The 18313-nt window shown below is 40.5% G+C and overlaps 1 protein-coding gene and 1 long non-coding RNA gene across 8 annotated transcripts in view; one reads left to right on the top strand and one right to left on the bottom strand.

Moving 5' to 3' along the window:
* NFIA (nuclear factor I A) overlaps positions 1-18313 on the bottom strand; it is a 413608-nt gene that overhangs the window by 340058 nt on the left and 55237 nt on the right. Inside the window, exon 1 of one of the 7 annotated variants that reach the window (XM_081011817.1) lies at positions 10265-10395. The exons of 5 other annotated variants lie outside the window; for them this stretch is intronic. In XM_081011817.1, the coding sequence (XP_080867943.1) occupies positions 10265-10270 (6 nt within the window). In that variant the 5' untranslated portion in view covers positions 10271-10395. Of the gene's footprint in view, positions 1-10264; positions 10396-18313 lie in introns of those variants that run through there. One more of the 7 variants, XM_081011812.1, reaches the window with a different exon arrangement.
* LOC308480407 lies at positions 10577-12843 on the top strand. Its single transcript, XR_013988078.1, has 3 exons — positions 10577-10712; positions 11930-11994; positions 12215-12843. It is a non-coding gene; the product is annotated as an uncharacterized lncRNA (long non-coding RNA).

The raw sequence follows: 18313 nt of genomic DNA, 5'->3' as shown, positions 1-18313 counted from the left end.
GAGGTAAAAGAGAAGAAGACTGTTAACACAATTTCAGCAAGACTCAAACATCTCCTTTCTACCAAAGAACAAGTACTACAAAGGAGAGAAATAGATTTAAAAATAATCATTAATTGAGGTAAACTTGGCACAAAGATGGCAGAATTCTAATTAACTTGCAACCTTTCTTATCATAACATTCGGTTAGAGAGATGGCACTGTTCTATTTCCCCTTGCAAGCTAATATGGAGCTGAAGTATAAATTGACACTCCACAGCATACATAAATTTTCTTTATTCTGAACCAAATTTAATTTCTGTTATGCTATTTCTGGCATCCTGAAAACATCCAGTTGCCCCACCTGGACTTGACATTTACTACTTAGCTTGAGTTAATTGGCTGTAGAGTGGGAAAATCGTGTTAATTGGGTCTGCTTCATTGAAGAAAACAGTTCTAGAACAGGCCCACCTTACAAAGGGCTATTGTAAAGTGCCATAAGGCTCAGATTGGAGGCTCAGGGAGCACAGCCCAGATGCCTCATTCTTTGTACCACTCTGTCCAAAGGGTGATACTGCAGCTGCCAACAAATCAGGTGACACAAGGGGCCAAAAGGGGTTCCACCATATTATCCTGCTCTTCAGCTGGCAAGACTCCCAGATCAGCTTACATAAAAATATTTTTCAAAACACAAGTACTCAGTAAAAACAACAGCAATATAAGCAGCAGAGCAGAAAAATATCCCAGCTAAAAACAAAAAAGGCTATTGACTCGAAAAGGTCTGGTCTGGGCAAGTAATTCACCTGACACCAAGGAAGAAAAGAAAGCAGACTTAGTACCACATGGCCCTCTCTGGAGAGGGACTTCTAAAGATGGGGCACTATAATCAACAACAACAACACCCTGTCACAGGTCACCACTCACCTTACTGTTGATAGCTTTGAAGGACAATTGTAGCGTTCAGGCAGCTTTTCGCAGAAGAAGGTGGTTCTATAAAGTTGTTGACAATGGCCTAGTCCTTAGTCTGAACAACTCATCATAAGGGCAAACCTGTGTTAGTACTGCCTGTCCACACCTACAATTTTGATCCCATGCTTGCATTCAGGATTGTAGCTGAGGTGTGAAGCAACAGGACCAAGCCTGAATTTTTTGGCCACCTCATGCAATAAAAGAGCTGTGCTGAGCGGAGATCCCGCATAATATTGTATAAGATGCTACGGAGCAGCTCCTGAATTTGCAAAAATTGTGGCTTAACATCTTTGTGGCACTGAGGGGAGTCAGGGTGTGTGTGTGTTACACCTTTCAGAATGCATGCTGCTTTACTGGCACTGTTAAAAGCCCGGCCTCCTAAGAGACTCTTTGGCTTGTTTGTGTAGCTGCCCAGCCCTTGACAGCAAGGGATAGCAGATGGCTCCTACAGTATTTCCAGCAGAGACCTTGGCCTACCCAACTTACTCAAGGAAAGTGTAAACAGCAAATTAGCAATTACTGCTAAGGTGCTGAGGTTACAGATAGAGGAAAAATCTAACCCATACAATTTCAGTTCTGCCGTAAGGTTCATGCAAATTTATACTTTACCTTACTAATGTTAAGATTATTCTCCTTAACCTTTTATAATGTACGTGAAGCATGAATAACTCTTTTCCAAGTAGTAACGGTGTTTGTTATCTGTTGCTGCTCTGAACTAATTTAGGTGCTGCCCCCATAGCACAATAACAGAAGACAAGGTTTAAGGATATAGCAAGAACTTTGATGGATCAGAACCAAAGGCATATCTAGTTTGGCATCCTCTTTCTCAAAGCAGCTGGCCAGCTGCCTATGGGAAACCCACAGGCAGCACAGAAGGGCAAACACCCTCTCCCACTGTTCCCCCTTCCGCCTGCAACTGTCCATGTTATTTTGGACAGACATTCCTGTACTTCCCTTTATCCTGGCTGTTGACCGGCCCTTTCCCCCTTACCACTCAGAGTTGCTTTGTTATATTTATTTAAGTGTAATTGTGCACACATCCACCTATCCCCACATTTCTCCTAGTTATTTTTCTCCTCCTTGACTTTTAAAGAACCATTTTGCAAACCCATAGACATTTATTTTATATACCTTGTCTTTCCTTCAGCATGTCTCTATAATGGAAATATCTGTAACCTAGTTCACATTTATTTTGGCAGATACGTACTTTGAGATCTCTCAGTAAAGCTGTTATATAAGAGAAACTATGATTGTGCATTAAGCCAAACCAGATGTCTAGTGAGAAGAGAATATTTGAAATAAAATGGGATTGAATGGTTCCCCTCCCCCTGCTACATTGGTTCTTTCCTCTTTTCCTGATTACTATTAGTCTTGACAATAATGATCTCACCAAAGATATAAGCAGCACAGTCCATTCTATGATTTAATCTTGATCCCAACAGATCAGGGTTCGATTTAATTGCTCTACAATTAATTAGAAACAGAGGCAAAATGTTAAAAAGAGAATTTTCACATATATCCAAGAAGCTGTTTACATTCAATTGGAACTCATGTTAGACCGAATCATTAAAACTATAAAAGATTACATCTGGGCAAGAATTAAAGCCAAGCCGATTCATTAACCCAAATGGTGGCCTACAGATTACTGACACAGTATTGCTGCTCTAGCGATCAAAGGATCAAGGGATACGTGACCAGATGACCCTAATTGAAACAGTCTCCACTGAATTTCGTAAATGGAAAACTTGAAAGGATTAAGACGATATTCACCAACTTCTGTCAACATTGAAAATAAATTGGTTCTAATAGCTTAACTGCATAAATACTGTAATGAAAAAGAGGGAAACAAGGACAATGGAAATCATTTATACAAACCACAGAATATTTTATTTATTTATAGAAATATTTCTATACAACCATATCACAAAATGTCAAGTTGGCGTAAAATGCTAAAATCAAAAACATTATTTCACAAATTAAATTTAAATTTTAAAATACAGATAATCATCAGGGTGAGTGATGACACAGTGTTGGAAGTGTTAGGTATATTGTGTTAGATATCATGGAATAGTTTACTAAATTGTTCTTACTCATCTGATTAAGACTAGAGGAGCTCTGGAATTTACAGCTGAAGAAATCTCAATCATTAGCCTGTCAAAAAATGATTTCTGATCTTTGGAAAGAAATCTTTTTGGGAACCATTATTCAATTAACCATTTGACACACACCATCTTTCCCAGGAAAAAAAAGAAGAAATTAACGGCCGGTTGGGTTGAAATAGATATCATAGTTTCATACTGTGCCTTGCAATGCAATATTAAGCATGTTTATTCAGATGGAACTTTTACTGAATGCAATGGCACTTGCAATGCAATGTTGATGGATCACATCCTGTGGTTTACAGACAGCAACCTCCCCCTCTTTAAGGGATTTCCACATCGCAGATGAAAGGTTCCTTTTTGTGTGATAGTAGTGCATCTGTGTGGGATGCGGGTGGCACTGTGGGTTAAACCACAGAGCCTAGGGCTTGCCGATCGGAAGGTTGGCGGTTCGAATCCCCACGACGGGGTGAGCTTCCGTTGTTCGGTCCCAGCTCCTGCCAACATAGCAGTTAGAAAGCATGCAGTACAAGTAGATAAATAGGTACCGTTACGGCAGGAAGGTAAACGGCATTTCCGTGTGCTGCTCTGGTTCGCCAGAAGCTGCTTAGTCATGCTGGCCACATGACCCAGAAGCTGCCTGCAGACAAACGCCAGCTCCCTTGGCCAGTAAAGCAAGATGAGCGCCGCAACCCCAGAGTCAATTGCGACTGGACCTAATGGTCCCTTTACCTTTTCCTAGTGCATCTGTAAGCAGGGCATTCACTCTATGAATAGGAAGATTGATACTATCCTCAATTAATTTATGTAATATATTGGTAGTTTTTAAAGACCATTAACAGTAATGGTTTTCACAACAACCTGTGGCATCTATCATAGAAGAAACACTTTATTTGTTCTGAAAACTGTGCCACTGGTTTCTTTGAATGATTCAATGTTCTGAAACAAAAAGAGAATCATTTCTCTCTTATAGCACCTCCATGACTTCCATGCTTTTATAAACTTGTAAACGAAAATCAGCCTGAAAACTTTTGATGCTAGATTTTTTTTCTGTTTAAAGCTGGCATTTACTCCTATTTCTTTTCATTTGTGTTATTGTGAAATCGCTGACTGATCATTACTGTAGGTAGCATTATTATTATGGATTTACTAATCACTTTGTTATCATTTAACGATTTGTACACAATGCTTTACATGCAATACCATATAGGACTAATCAGAAGTAAGTCCAATTGCTTTCAATTGTGCTTATTCCCAGGTAAATGGATATAAGATTGCAACATAAATCTCTTTGATTGAATTGTGCCCAGTGCTTTTTTTCTGGGGGGACGCATACCCCTAAACATTTTGTGAATCTAAGTTTGGCCTCATTGAGGGGCAGTATTTCAATATGAGTAGGAAAATGAGAGTACCCCTAAACATTTTTTTTTTTAAAGGACTGATTGTGCCTATTGATAATAGTGGTTGCTGCTATTATTTGTAATATTTAAAAGTGGCAGAGTGTGCTAAAGGGGGGGGGGGATATCACATAATGAAGTACAACTAATCCCTAATGCAGGATAAATTACCTTAACTCCTAGGAAACTAAAGCTCTTTAAATTAATCCCCATTATTTGGCATATGAATGAATATGTTTACATTTGGAATAAAAGCCATATTAAACTTCTCACCTTTCCATGGTGCTGATTTACGATTTAGTCTTTCTGGAGGTATGTGAATAAGAAATCTCAGCATTTGTGTGTGTTTTGCAGAGCAAGAAATTCTTTTCATTCCCCAAGACTAGAATAATATTCCACTGAATTTCTATTATTTTTTCTTGGTTTATTGGACTAGTTGCACAGATGTCCACTTTTCCTGTACCAGCTGTGCAGAGAGCTGCTTCAAACTTAGACCAAAATGTTGACAGAATAATATAACTCAGGCCAGACATACTGCATTTTACACTAGAGGTCATATGAAAAAGTACTGGCAGCCTATAGCACAAGCTGTTTTACATAAGCATACATTTGGTATGTGAATTACTCAAAGAATGCTGTGGGAGGGAGGGGGTAAGGGAACAAACTTCACAGCCGTTGTAGAAGATGTAACAATTGTTTATCAAATTACCTCAGAGTCTGTTTATGCCTATTTAAGAAGTGTGAGATATCATTACCCACTAAAAGGTGTCAGAAACAATAGTCTCTTCACAATACACTATGCAGGATTCCCAAAGTAGGATGGAAACTGTTTCAGATAATCTAAGTTCTCACATTTTCTCCTTTCTCATGGCTCTGATTCACCCACAAAAAGAACACGCAAAAGAAATAATGTAAAGGCTGTGGGCAAATCTTCTAGGATAATTCAGAGAGCAAGAGTCAAATGGTGATCTCGCCCTGAAATGACAAGGGAATGCCAGTTGCAAATGTTCAGTTCTCCCAAATCAGGCAAATTAGGGGGGTTTTCCTCACCCCAACAGGCTTCTTTTTCGTTCCAGAATAGTCTCCATATTCTTAAACAATAATGGGGATCCCAAGCCCTGATTCTCATAGCCTGGTGTTTTTATTCAGTAACCCTAAACCAAGTGCTAATAATTTGATGAAATTGCGGGGGGGGGGGGGGGGAACAGTCTGGATTGGTCTTTAAGCATATGTTAATAAATCTGTTCCTAAATTGGAGAAGCACAGGCTAAGGAGTAAACCCTACACAAATCTGGATTGGAGTCCCTAAGATGCTTGAATGGTACCTTGTACACCTCCTTCCAACAATGCCTGCAGTCAGGCTGGTGCCAAATGTATTGCTATGCTTTCCTTTGGACCACATCAGTGAGACCAAGAGGGGGTCATGTCATCTGGGCAGCCCAGGACCTCCATACACACTGCCCAGTTTTGTGCCCTGGGGAGGTCACTTTGGTGCTGCTAAAACAGCAGTTTGACTTCACTCCTGGAAGCACACTCCATTGCCTCTCGAGACAGATGGATGCCAACAACAAAACAACCCGTGTTGTAGTAAATCATGCTCAGTTCTTTTATTAATACCTGGGAGCAGTGGCATAGTGTGGGGCTTTGCCCCAGGCGCAAAATTGTTAGGGAGTACAAAAATTCAACACCCAGTGCTGCCTCAATACAGCTGCATGCTTCCATTGCTGGGCTCCGTTGAAAACGGCTTCTCCATGCGAAGCAGGAAGTGACCTCTCCAGACAACGGGATGACTCTTTTTATCTCTGCAGCTGTGATTTCCTGGGTGATGCGGATGCCATTAGCCAGCTGAATGCACATGTGTACACCGTCTGTTTCCCTCCCTCCTGTTTCCCCCCTCCCCCCATGGCCCCAGGCACAGGCAACCCATGCTACACCTTGGAGACAATTATCTGTACATCAGTTAATTGGTCAGGGCGAAAATTCTTCTCAGATGAAGGAAGTTTTTTTTATTCTCTCTATATATCACCTATATATTATGTCTTTCCTCCAAGGAGACTAGACTGACATAAGAGGCACTACAGGAAAGGTGAAAGCATATGGGAAACATTCGCCTCCCATCCATTTTTAGCCAAGATTCGTTACCTATGAACAGGGAGGGAGGGTTCATATAGTACACAGAGAGGGGCCTGCCTCTCTCAAAATATTTCATACACCAGCTAACTGAATATAGATATATAGTGAAAGATTAATGTAAATGTAAATATCCTATCAAATTGAACTTAGAATCCATCACAGCAGTCAAAAGCATGTAACTGACCACAAATAACCACATTCCACTGGTTTACTCTAACTTATCCTGAATAAAATAATGCCACAAAACATGGAATATTTGCTCAAGTGAAAGATCTGTTGAGTTTAAGGGTATGAAGTTGTAACATAGCCAAGGGTTGGTACCCTTGCCCTCCAAACATCACAAGCAGAAAGATGTTAAAGGGTGAATGCAGATGATCTTAAAGATCATTAGGTGACTAATTAAACATTTGAGACAAACTGAGTTTGTTAATAAGAAAAGCTTACTTTCTGGAAACAGCGTAGGATGTATATTTTAGATAAAATAAAAATTGTGATGGTTGAGTTTGATGGTTGTTAAATGTTTGTTCTTACCCAGGTTTCCCTGCAAGTTCTCATGAAAGATAGTTGTGCCCATTCCATTCAGCTATAAATGGGGGATTTGATGTGTTTTATCAAGGAACTAATACATGACAGCCATATATGGGAAATCACTCATTACTTGTGAATAGAAAGTCGTTTTCATAAGGAGCTGCCTTGTACCAAGTCAGACCATTGCTCCATCTCATGCAGCATTGTCTATATGACTGGAAGCAGCTCTCTAGGGTTTTGAATTTGAACCTTCCACTGCCTAACAGGAGATGTCCAGGATTGAACCAGAGACCTTCTTCATGCTAAGCATACGGTCTACCACTGAAAAAGTGTCCTTTCATCAACTGCCATTTTCCAAACAATAATATGTTTTTAGGTATGACCAATAAATTAATATGCTCACATTAATATAGTCACTCAGACGGATACTTGCCAAATATTAGAAACAGAGAAATACTCAAACAGAGAAATAAGAATGCTTTCCCCAACTTGCAGTACATTTAACAATAACATTAATTGCTTACTTATCTTTTCAGCATTATTCCTTCATGAAGACTCAGTCTCTACATTTCCTTATCGCTTACACTCTCATTACAGTATGACCAGGATTTATGAGTTGATTACTGTGTGAATGTTAGACCACAAAGTATCATTTATGTTCTACCCTGACCTTTACTGTGACCTCTGGGGGATTACAGTCAGAAGAAAACGTGTGAACTTGGCATAGCCAAAGGGTGTAATACAACCCTACAGAACTGATAATAAAGCAAGGCTTCACTTTTCAGTGACAAAGGACAGTTTGAAAAGAAGGCCACTAAAGAACCGCAAGAGAATCTGATGTTTTTAGTGTGCATATGTCATGTGTATTAAAATAGTATCCTCAGCATCTTGAGATATTTTCAGTGGACCGTTATTGTAATACTGAAAAATGGCAAATATTGACATGTTTTTAACTTATCATAAATACATTCTAAGGATCTATAAGGAAAACCAGAATTTTGCAGCTTGAAATATCTGATGCCCACACCATAAACATAAATACTTGTGTTCCTAAAAATTAAATACTTTACTCCAGATAAGGTCTAGCAAGCACTCAGTAGACTCAGTGTAGAATAGTGAGTTTGCAGTAGGCATGTTATCTGTTCCAAAGGATCCATTTTCCCCATCCCATCAAGCACTATATGATGCAACAAGTCCAATATATCACCCTAAGAGAACTCAGGCTCAAACGATATCAGAAGCACAAAGTAAGAAATAAGAAATTGTCATTGTATACTCCATGCCAAGTCATATGTCATAGAATCATAGAATCATAGAGTTGGAAGAGACCACAAGGGCCATCGAGTCCAACCCCCTGCCAAGCAGGAAACACCATCAGAGCACTCCTGACATATGGTTGTCAAGCCTCTGCTTAAAGACCTCCAAAGAAGGAGACTCCACCACACTCCTTGGCAGCAAATTCCACTGTCGAACAGCTCTTACTGTCAGGAAGTTCTTCCTAATGTTTAGGTGGAATCTTCTTTCTTGTAGTTTGGATCCATTGCTCCGTGTCCGCTTCTCTGGAGCAGCAGAAAACAACCTTTCTCCCTCCTCTATGTGACATCCTTTTACATATGTGTCAAAGACACATATGTGCAGTATATTATTAAAGTGAGCATTTAGAAAACATTTACCCATTTTATAGATAGGAAAAACTGAGGCAAAGAGTCTATACTAAAGAGATTCCATGACCAAGAAATCAAGACACATGTAAACAAGACTACATGGAAGTGAGCAAACTTTCAGATCAAGTGAATCTTCACAACATCCTTCTGCATGACAGAATTTGCTCTGGTCGCTATATGACCCACCCAACTAACACAGACCAATATGGCTTCTCCGTGCTATTTCTACTGCTATTGTTTCCAAGTAAATGATTATTGTGAATGAAGACAAACAAACAAATATACCAACCCCAAACAGTAACTTTTTATTCATCGCCACTACAAACATCTGCTGCCAAGGGCCACCTAGTATCAGGCCTGTCTTATGGCTACAGATGAAAGGGATGTAACTGAAAGGAAATACCAGCTAAGGGAAAGAAGAGAAATAGGATATTTTGTTCAGACACACTGAAAGTATTACAAAAGCAAATCTGTATGGTTTCCAGAATCTGCCTGTCAGTAAATAGAAGATAATTCAGTTATCCTATCTGATACAACATTGCTGTCTGTTATTTAATTTGATGAAGGTAGCTCTCTATTAGCATACTAATAAATGTCTACAATATTTTCCTACATAAACTATGAGCTTCTGCATGTTATTAATTAACCTTATGTACAGAAAAGAGAACTTGAGTCCCCCCCCAAAAAAGGATGAATACTACATTTGCTTTTTCTGTTGTATCTAGTATATGACTATTTGCTGTTTTAATAGCCTTAACTGAGAATTACTAGTGGCAACTGCTAATTTTTCCAGCTTCTATTGATAGTTTATCAGTTTTCGATGCCCTTTGTTGAACTCCTTCAAGGTAGACCAATACTAAGCAAACAAAAAGAGTGATTTGTACTAACTGTGCCACAGATACTTTGGAATTGAAATAAACTTATATCTTATATGAGTGTATAGAATGATGACAGGAGACTTCTAAGCATATACAGTAGCTGTACATTAGCAGTGTTACTGGGAACCTTTTTTTCTGTAAAAGGACTGATTTTGAGGGACTGCAGCTGGGACCTCTCTGTGAACTTCATATGTAATGAAAACCTCTCCCCCCCCACCCAAATACTAATTTAAAAACACTGCTTATGGCTCTTCACACTATGCATTTAATGTAATGTGTTGTTAGTTCATCAGTAGAGGGGTGTGTGTGTGGTGAAATGCTCTGTTGGTGCATGGTTTGTTTTGAAATCTTGCTAACACTTGCTAACACACCGTTCAACAATTACACTTTTCAAGTAAATATTTTGCCAAAGGAGGAACAGCAGATAAATCTTGATCCCTTTGTGGTTTTTCTGTATATCCCTGTTTCCAACAAAAAGACCCCACTGGCGGCTCTGCCTTATCACTAGGCCTTGGCCTTGCAAAATGACTAGGCCACAACCATGCCAGGCTATGCACTAATAATAAATCAACTGTGTTCCTATTTAATATACTTAAATAACTTTAAAAGTCCAAGTCTACCTGCATTTAAGTGCCTGGTGTTCTGCGCAGAGTCTCTGTCCCCCTTCGCGAACTCCTCAAATAATCCTTTCTGCCACAAAATTGCTGGTTGTGGGCCTTTGTGGCATTGAATCTGGCCTGGGCCCCTTCTCCGACGCCTGCACCAACGCGGCTGCCTCTCCTCATACCCTCAGCAGAACAGAGGCAGAAGCCAAATACGACAGGCTTCCTAGCCTAGGCAGAAGCCCAAAACCAAAGCCCACAATCCCTGAGGGTAAAGGGCAGAGCAGGCCAAGGAGGCGAGAGAGAGGCCATTTTGGATGTGTCAGGCGACAGGCAGCTTCACAGCACTGAAGTAGGCCAGAAAAGCCTGATATATATCTCAGAAGGTTATTTAGTCCGCAGATATGTAATCATTAGAATCAGCCCAGCTTCCCAGGCTCACTTTTGAAGCATCCCTGGTACAGAGGTGACCTGTTCCGTTGCTGAGCGGTGGTGTGGGTGTTTCAATGTCTGGGGTTTCGAAGGGTGTGTGGGTTTGTCGGGTGTTTGGGTATTTGTGGCATGAGGTGCGGTTGTGGGTTTACAGGGAGGGATACATGCATGGTTGTGGTCCCCCTCTAGGGCTTGGACTACTGGAAAGGTTTAACACCTGGCCTGTGCCTCACAGAGGTGCTTTGCTGCAGTGACTATTTCTCAACATGGCCCACCCCACAGGGTTGTTGTGATATTAAATACTGGAAGAGAAGCACCACTGCTCCCCTCCCCAGGCAAAGTTCCTCTAGGGTGTGTTTTTTATACTGGGGTGCTGTGTTTGTGAGGGGTGTGTGGGACTTGCTCAGACTTCTATAATGCACAGCCACATACTGTATATATTTTTCTTATACATATATAAACACAAGGCTATGCTGACCCAATACGGAATTACTTAAATTTTTTTTGAAAGTGATTTAAATGCCACACAGTCATCGGCATCATACAAATAATTGAAGATGTGTTTCTCAGTACCAGCCCCTGCTGCCACCTTTGCTCTGGATGTTTTGGAGGGATATGCAGAAGTTTTGAAGGCATATATCCTACTACACTTCATAATGTCCCTTGGCAATGAGTTCCACAGGTAGCTGTAAGCATGAAAAAGCAACCATCAAATTTGCTTGTTTTAATTCATGTCCCATTAATTTTTTAAGTCCATCCCCATTCCGTGTGTGTGATACAAAGGGAGTATGTGTATGTTGTGTGTTTCCCTTTTGCTACAGATGCAAAATTGAAATTAAAACCATGTTGCCCTACAGCCAAGCCACAATGTACTCAGTTGTTGATAACATTAATGAAGCACCACAATGTGATAATACTTAGCATTGGAGGGGGAGGGAGGGGTTACCGGTTTGTAGGGTTTTTTGTTCTTGTTTTTATCATGTATTTTGTGCTTTTATGTTGCATTTTTATGTTGTGAACCTCCCGGATATCTGCGGATGGAGGGCAGTATAAAGAAAGAAAGAAAGAATAATTACTATCCCATTTTGTCTCACTGGTGCTTTAACTTCAGATATTTTGACTAGGCAGGAAACAAGGAGCCTTTGTATGTTTTTTCTTCCCAAAGCACTAAGAATGCTTGCAATATACTTTCGGAAGGGAAAAAAGAATGCAACTCCAAATATCTTGTCATTTTTTCCCCTTTCAAAGTAGAGATCCATGGGAAAGAATACTTTTGCAACCATCAAACACCTTCGGAACAGGAAAAAGACCCATTTGTAAGTTTGAAAATGTTAGCTAAATATAATGAATCAAATATAGGCTCCCCCACCCTTCTATAAAATTTTGTCTGTGTCCAGAGTAAAGTGTGAACTCTGTTCTGAATGTCAGTGGTTAAGCTGTTCATTTTAAATATAATTGAATTGCTTGGGCACATTAAAATGTTGAAATGTTTTAAGCAGAGGTAGGAGAAATAATTTTAACGATGTTCTCTTTCAGATAGTTAATTAGCCTGCCATGTATGAAAGTGTAACAAGAACACCACCTACTGTAAAAGGGAATGTTCTACACTCAGGATGCTAATTTATTCATGTCTGCACAAAGAGGGAAGACCGAGACTGTTAACCCTTGTCTGCCAGAGACTTTTGGATACTCTCTAAAATGAATATCACTGAAGACTCCTGCAAAGTTTATTTGCTAGACATCATGATGAGAGCAGAATAACCAGTGTAGATATCAGAACAGCAGAATAACATATGATATGTTTAAAATTAATCTGGACTGATGTGTGAAGTGGCAATTTACATTGCAAATAAATCTTAAAACAGCTATGAGTATTTGCTTGGAACTAAGCCCCATGCAGCTTTCTCATGTAAATACATACTGAACTGTAGCTTCAGTTGGTATTGTTACAGAAACCAACATGATAATCAAATGATATAAAGGTACAGAAAATACCGTAATCTCTCTCATTTTCACTGACAACTTTCTTCGCTACTTGTTATTAAAGATAACTTTTATCAGAATGTCTAAATCAGGGATGAGGAATCTTTGGCCACCCAAGTACATCAGCCTAGCCAGTGTCGTTAGTTGTCAGGTGACAACTGGGAGGCCACAGTATCCCCACACAGCACCAAAAAAATATTTCTCCCTTGTTTTCAGGAGACCAGCACTGGAATGAAATGAAATTATGAAACTGTACAAACATGATTTTTTGCTATATATTTTGTTTGAAAGTCAACACTAAGGGGCACCTAAAACAAGTACATTTCAATGTTTGTTGTTGAAAGTAAGGAAATAAAATAAACCAATAGGGAAATAAAAGCTTTCCAGACCCCTTAAAGTAGGGTAAAAGGTAAAGGGGCCCCTGACCATTAGGTCCAGTCGTGACTGACTCTGGGGTTGCGGTGCTCATCTCGCTTTATTGGCGGAGGGAGCCGGCGTACAGCTTCTGGGTCATGTGGCCAGCATGACTAAGCCGCTTCTGGCGAACCAGAGCAGGGCACGGAAACACCATTCACCTTCCCGCCGGAGTGGTACCTATTTATCTACTTGTACTTTGACGTGCTTTTGAACTGCTAGGTTGGCAGGAGCAGGGACCAAGCAACAGGAGCTCACCCCATCGCAGGGATTCGAACCACTGACCTGATCGGCAAGTCCTAGGCTCTGTGGTTTAACCCACAGCACCACCCACGTCCCTTCGTAAAGTAGGGATCCTGCTGAATTTTGGAATTTGGGAGTGGGTAGGTTTGGATATAAACATTCCTGTTTGTAAAAGCCACACTCATAACAACCTGAGACAACTTTCACCTGGAAGTCATTTCTGGACACTGGTTTTACTCATCTGCCCTCTTCCCCAAATTTAGGACCCAAACTGGAAGTTATGATATTAATGAAATTAGTAGCAGCCATAAGCAGCTACTGATCTGCATCAGAATTGTGGCATAGGGTAAGGGAGCTGTAATCCTTCCCCTCTGTGGTCCCATTATGGATTGTTATGGCAAATAAATGCTATTTAAAATGTTATAGTAGAGAACTGTAGAACTGCCACCCCACACACAGTGCTTCACTCTGAGGAAGCACCTTTTCTCAGACTAAAAGCACTGGCAACCTTGAGGAATCCACCTGCAGGAATGCCACTTAGCATTTTTAGGGTTTAGGCAGCAGCTGCTGTTCTGTCCCAAATGGGGATTGTTTTATTTGTTATATTGCCCCTGCTCTCTGCATTTAGAACTGTTTTCTTTTCCCATTGTTAATCAACTGATCAAGCCTTATTATCATGCATTGATCAGCTATTCCTATGTAGAATATCCAATACTGCAGACGAAGAAAAGTCTCACTCTGTCCTGTTCTCTGCCACTCTGAGTTGCAGCCTGGAGGGCCTGGTCTTTTGTTATCTTTTTACCTCTTCCATACCACCATTTTTATCCTAGTCAGTTGCTTCCTATTCATTCCGTTTTTTAAGCTTCTAAAGCTAAGTACAGTGGTACCTTGGTTCTCAAACATAATCCATTTCAGAAAACCGTTCGAGTTCCGAAACGTTCAAAAACGGAGGCACCAAGGGCTGTCTACAAATTCAGTTGAGAAAATTGAAAAACACCCAGTGGAAGTCGTTTGACTTTCGAGGCACGTTCGAAAATGGAAGCATTTACTTCTGGGTTTTCGGCGTTCGGGTTCTGAAACGTTCGTAAGCGGAGATGTTTGAGAACTGAGGTACCACTGTATTTGGTAATCTGCATTTGTAATTTGTTTGCTGTTCAAGTTGTGTTCAATTTACCAATAAAGTTGAAGACTGATTTCCATGAAAGTGTGGCTTGGATGGAAGTTTAGTTGACACATATTAATGTGCCCTGAAGCTGATACAATGGCTAGGCCTGAAGGAGAAGGGGTGTGTGTGCTAGTGGTGGTGGCAGGCAACCAATTGTGAGTGGCCAGAGGCAGTGGCCAGGGTCAACCTAACATATTTTTCTGCCTGAGGCACAGGGCAAGTTTCAGATACCAAAGGTGATTGGACTGGCAGTTGAATTTTACTTTGACACTCGTGATGGGACATTGTCCTCCTGAGGGCAGCAAGCTAGCCCAGTGGGTACAGGCAGGCGTCATTCCAAAACCATTCATCACACTCTGCTGCCTCACTCTGTTTAATGTTAGGGCTTGGCCTTGCAGCAGCAGACAGTCCAGGGATACTCATCTGCCACCCCTCATGATCTGCCACCTGAGCCAAAGGTCAAAGATATTGCCTAATGGGAGAACTGGCACTGTTTACTCTAAATATAATAGTATCCAAAATTAGGAATGTTGTACAAGATTGGAACTGTGAGAATATAAATTCATATTTTTCAAAGCAAACAGGATTTAATAGGATTTGCTTTAAAAACAAATCCCGCAATGAGAGATTTCATTCAGGCCAAATGTTGATTTTTCCAAAATAAAGAACTTAATCTTTATAAAAATGATAATCTGTGATCAAAGGCACCTATGCCCTTCAGACAAATTCCACTAGGTCTCATTTGTGATGGAATAAAATGTTACTGAATCAAGCACACCTAACCAATTAAATTAGAAAATGTTAGTTGATTTGCTGTTTTGTTTATCTAGTTTTATCCAGTATATAGCAAGAATATGCATATTATTTTGTTGGTATTTTTATACATATTATTTTGTATAAATAGATTCATGCATGAACTGTAGTGGATTAATATTGTTAACCAGCCACTTTAACACAGATGTAGTTGATCTTTACCATCAAAGGGCAGAATGGGAGTGAAAATGGTTAGCAAGCAACTGAAAGTTGATTATCACAATTCTAGTCCTAAGAGTAGACCCATCAACATTACTAGACATTGCTAACTTGGGTACATTAATGTCAATGGGTCTACTCTGAGTAGCAGTGGATACAACCCAAAATGTATAAATTGCTCTCTTATACTAGGTATTGTTCTTTCAATATATATGATGCCATTTAAAGACTTGAACTGTCTGTGAAAGGTTGATTACTTTCAGCTCTTGCTCTTTAAGTCCCATAGCATTTGGCATTTTCAGGGATGAAACCATGTAAATTTCCCATTGGGGCAAATCTATAGCTTGGACAGTAGGCTTGGGTCATGTTGTGCAACGGTGAGAGATTCTGGTTGATACACAAAGAACAATTAGGAGTTGAGATACATTGCAAGATCAGAGACCGATAGGTTGTAAGTCAAAGTGGCCAGGGGATTATAAATAACTTCTGTGGTTACTATCAAGATTGGATAAGAAACAAAGTATCAGCTCCTGTTAGCCATGGATGAGGAACTGAGCCCTGGGATTCGCTCATTTTAGTGGGACCTCAGAGTATGAAACTTGTTCTAGATATATGCAGTGTTTTTGCTGAAGAAATAACTTCTGAGCAATTCAGGGAACTTACGAGAGTTGGACAACTATGCACTGAAGATCAGGTTCTTTTAGACATATATCAAGCAAGCACTAATGAACTCTACAATAACTCCTTCATACTCAGTAGAGGGCAGATCTACTTTACAAAACTAATTCTGTTTCATACCAGTTCTACTGTCATTATTGAAAGAATCCTGGGAATTGTAATTTGGAAACAGTGCAGCAATTTCTCTGTTAGAGACCTTCACACCATTACAGTTTGCATCGTTCCCTGAGGGCAGACAGTAGTTACTGTATCCTGACATGCACATTTAGCATCCTCTGTCACTTGCACACCAGTCTGGTATGTGGAAGGGCCCTACATGCATACCAATATATGTGTGTGAACTCCATGCGAAGGAGACCATGCAGGCCAAACATGGATTGCAAAGAGGCATATTCTCTGCCCTGACAACAAATGTCTCTTGAATGCAGCAAATCAGTTCCGCTTCTGCGTGGGACCGGTTTGCGCTCAGGCCTCCAGGCCCCACCCCTGCCTCAGCATGGAGCAGGATAGCAACCCACATCACGCTGAGGGTGACTCGGCCACGCCATTTGCCAGGCGGCCAATCAGGGCACTGGGGGGGGCATGGCTGGGCCAATTTAAACCGCGGCAAGTCTCTGGCTGCTCGAGTCAATCCGCAATGGCAGGGCTCCCTCTACTGGTGGTTTATCCTTCCAGACTTCCTGCAAGGCGGGCAGGAGTCAGATATAGTCTGTTGAAGCCAGTGCCTAAGCTAATACCACTCACATTCTGTAAACAATAAAGTTGTGGCCTAAATTTTGCCCATTAACATTAACCTAAATTCTGTGTCCTTGTCTCCTTATTTTCCCTGGGGGTTGGTTGGGGGTCTTGAAGTGCAAATAAGGGGAATAGAATGTATGCCTTGCTTCACCTAGTGTTGCTTTGATCAGTGAGTTAGCTAAGCATGAATTCTCGGCCATGCATGGAATGCCCACCTAACGTGGGATATCCAGACTAGTATGATAACTTGTAAAGTCATGGAGCTGGGTTTGATATGTGTTAGTTGCTGAACATCTTAAACTCTGGGTCCTGGGCAGATATTGTTGATTCTGTAGAATTGTATTAATGCACCACTAAATTATCAGGCCAGGGAAAGGTCTGCACACTTCCTTGAGATAAACCCACCTGAACTAAACACAGCTTAATTTCTGACTAGATATGCATAGGCCCACACAATCAGCCTGCCCCATCCAGCGCCTGGAATAAAATTTGAAACTAGTGGCTAATTTCTATTCAGAAATAAATATCTCCTACAGTAAGCTCTTGTCCTATTCTTACTTGCCAGACATCCTGATTAGACTTGCTTGAGAATGTAAGTCCTTGACTGGCTTGCTTTATCTCTGAGACCTTCCTTGCTTATCTTTCTTATTCCAGTGTCCTCCTCAATCCTCTGCATAATTGGATTAGCTCTGGAAATTGCTGCAAACAGTTGTGCGTCATCTCAACAGATGCTAATCTGATCACTTACCTTGGGGTAGCCTCTCAACTTGGTGTTAATATGAAATGCTTCTACAGTGAAGTAATCTGTAAATATATGCTCTGAGTTCAGCATGGAGTTAATTCCGTTTTTTAAATAAAAGAGAGAGAGAATTTTTAATTTGTACAATCATAATTTATCTTATCCCCTTCTCAATCACTGATGTTCCATGATTAAATTATCCGTATTTAATAATTTATTTATTATTGATTGCTGCTATTTTATATACCGCACTTCCAGTCGTGTTCTCAGACTTATTTCAAGTAACAGTTGTGACAGTTCTGTTTTCATTGGCTCAAACTGAGCTCAGGACTCCTTGCACTCTGTATTGCTGAGGTTATTAAAGTTATGTACCAGTGCAATTACCCTCCCAGTCCCAGTTTAAACCAGAAACAAGCCCGGAAGAGTAATACAACAAAGAAGAAGGAATAACATACCAGCACCTCTGGAAAATGCGTGCTTCCCCCCCATACCCCCAGGTTTGTTTTTACTTCATTTTTGTTTTAAGATGACAGAGCTTTTCCTGCCGGTTGGAAGCCCATTTTCACTTTTACAACGATATGGCAGCGCTGACAGGCAGAGTAGCCTTCCTGATTAAAGCAAGCCCCTAATACACAGCGTCTTGTGCTGTCAAATGCACATGCATTATTGCACAGGGGGCCAGCCATACTTCAGCCATGATGAT

This window comes from Podarcis pityusensis (assembly GCF_964106645.2).
Source record: "Podarcis pityusensis genome assembly, chromosome: 6".
In the NCBI taxonomy this organism is placed as follows: Eukaryota; Metazoa; Chordata; class Lepidosauria; order Squamata; family Lacertidae; genus Podarcis; species Podarcis pityusensis.
This window is presented reverse-complemented; position numbering and strand designations above follow the sequence as displayed.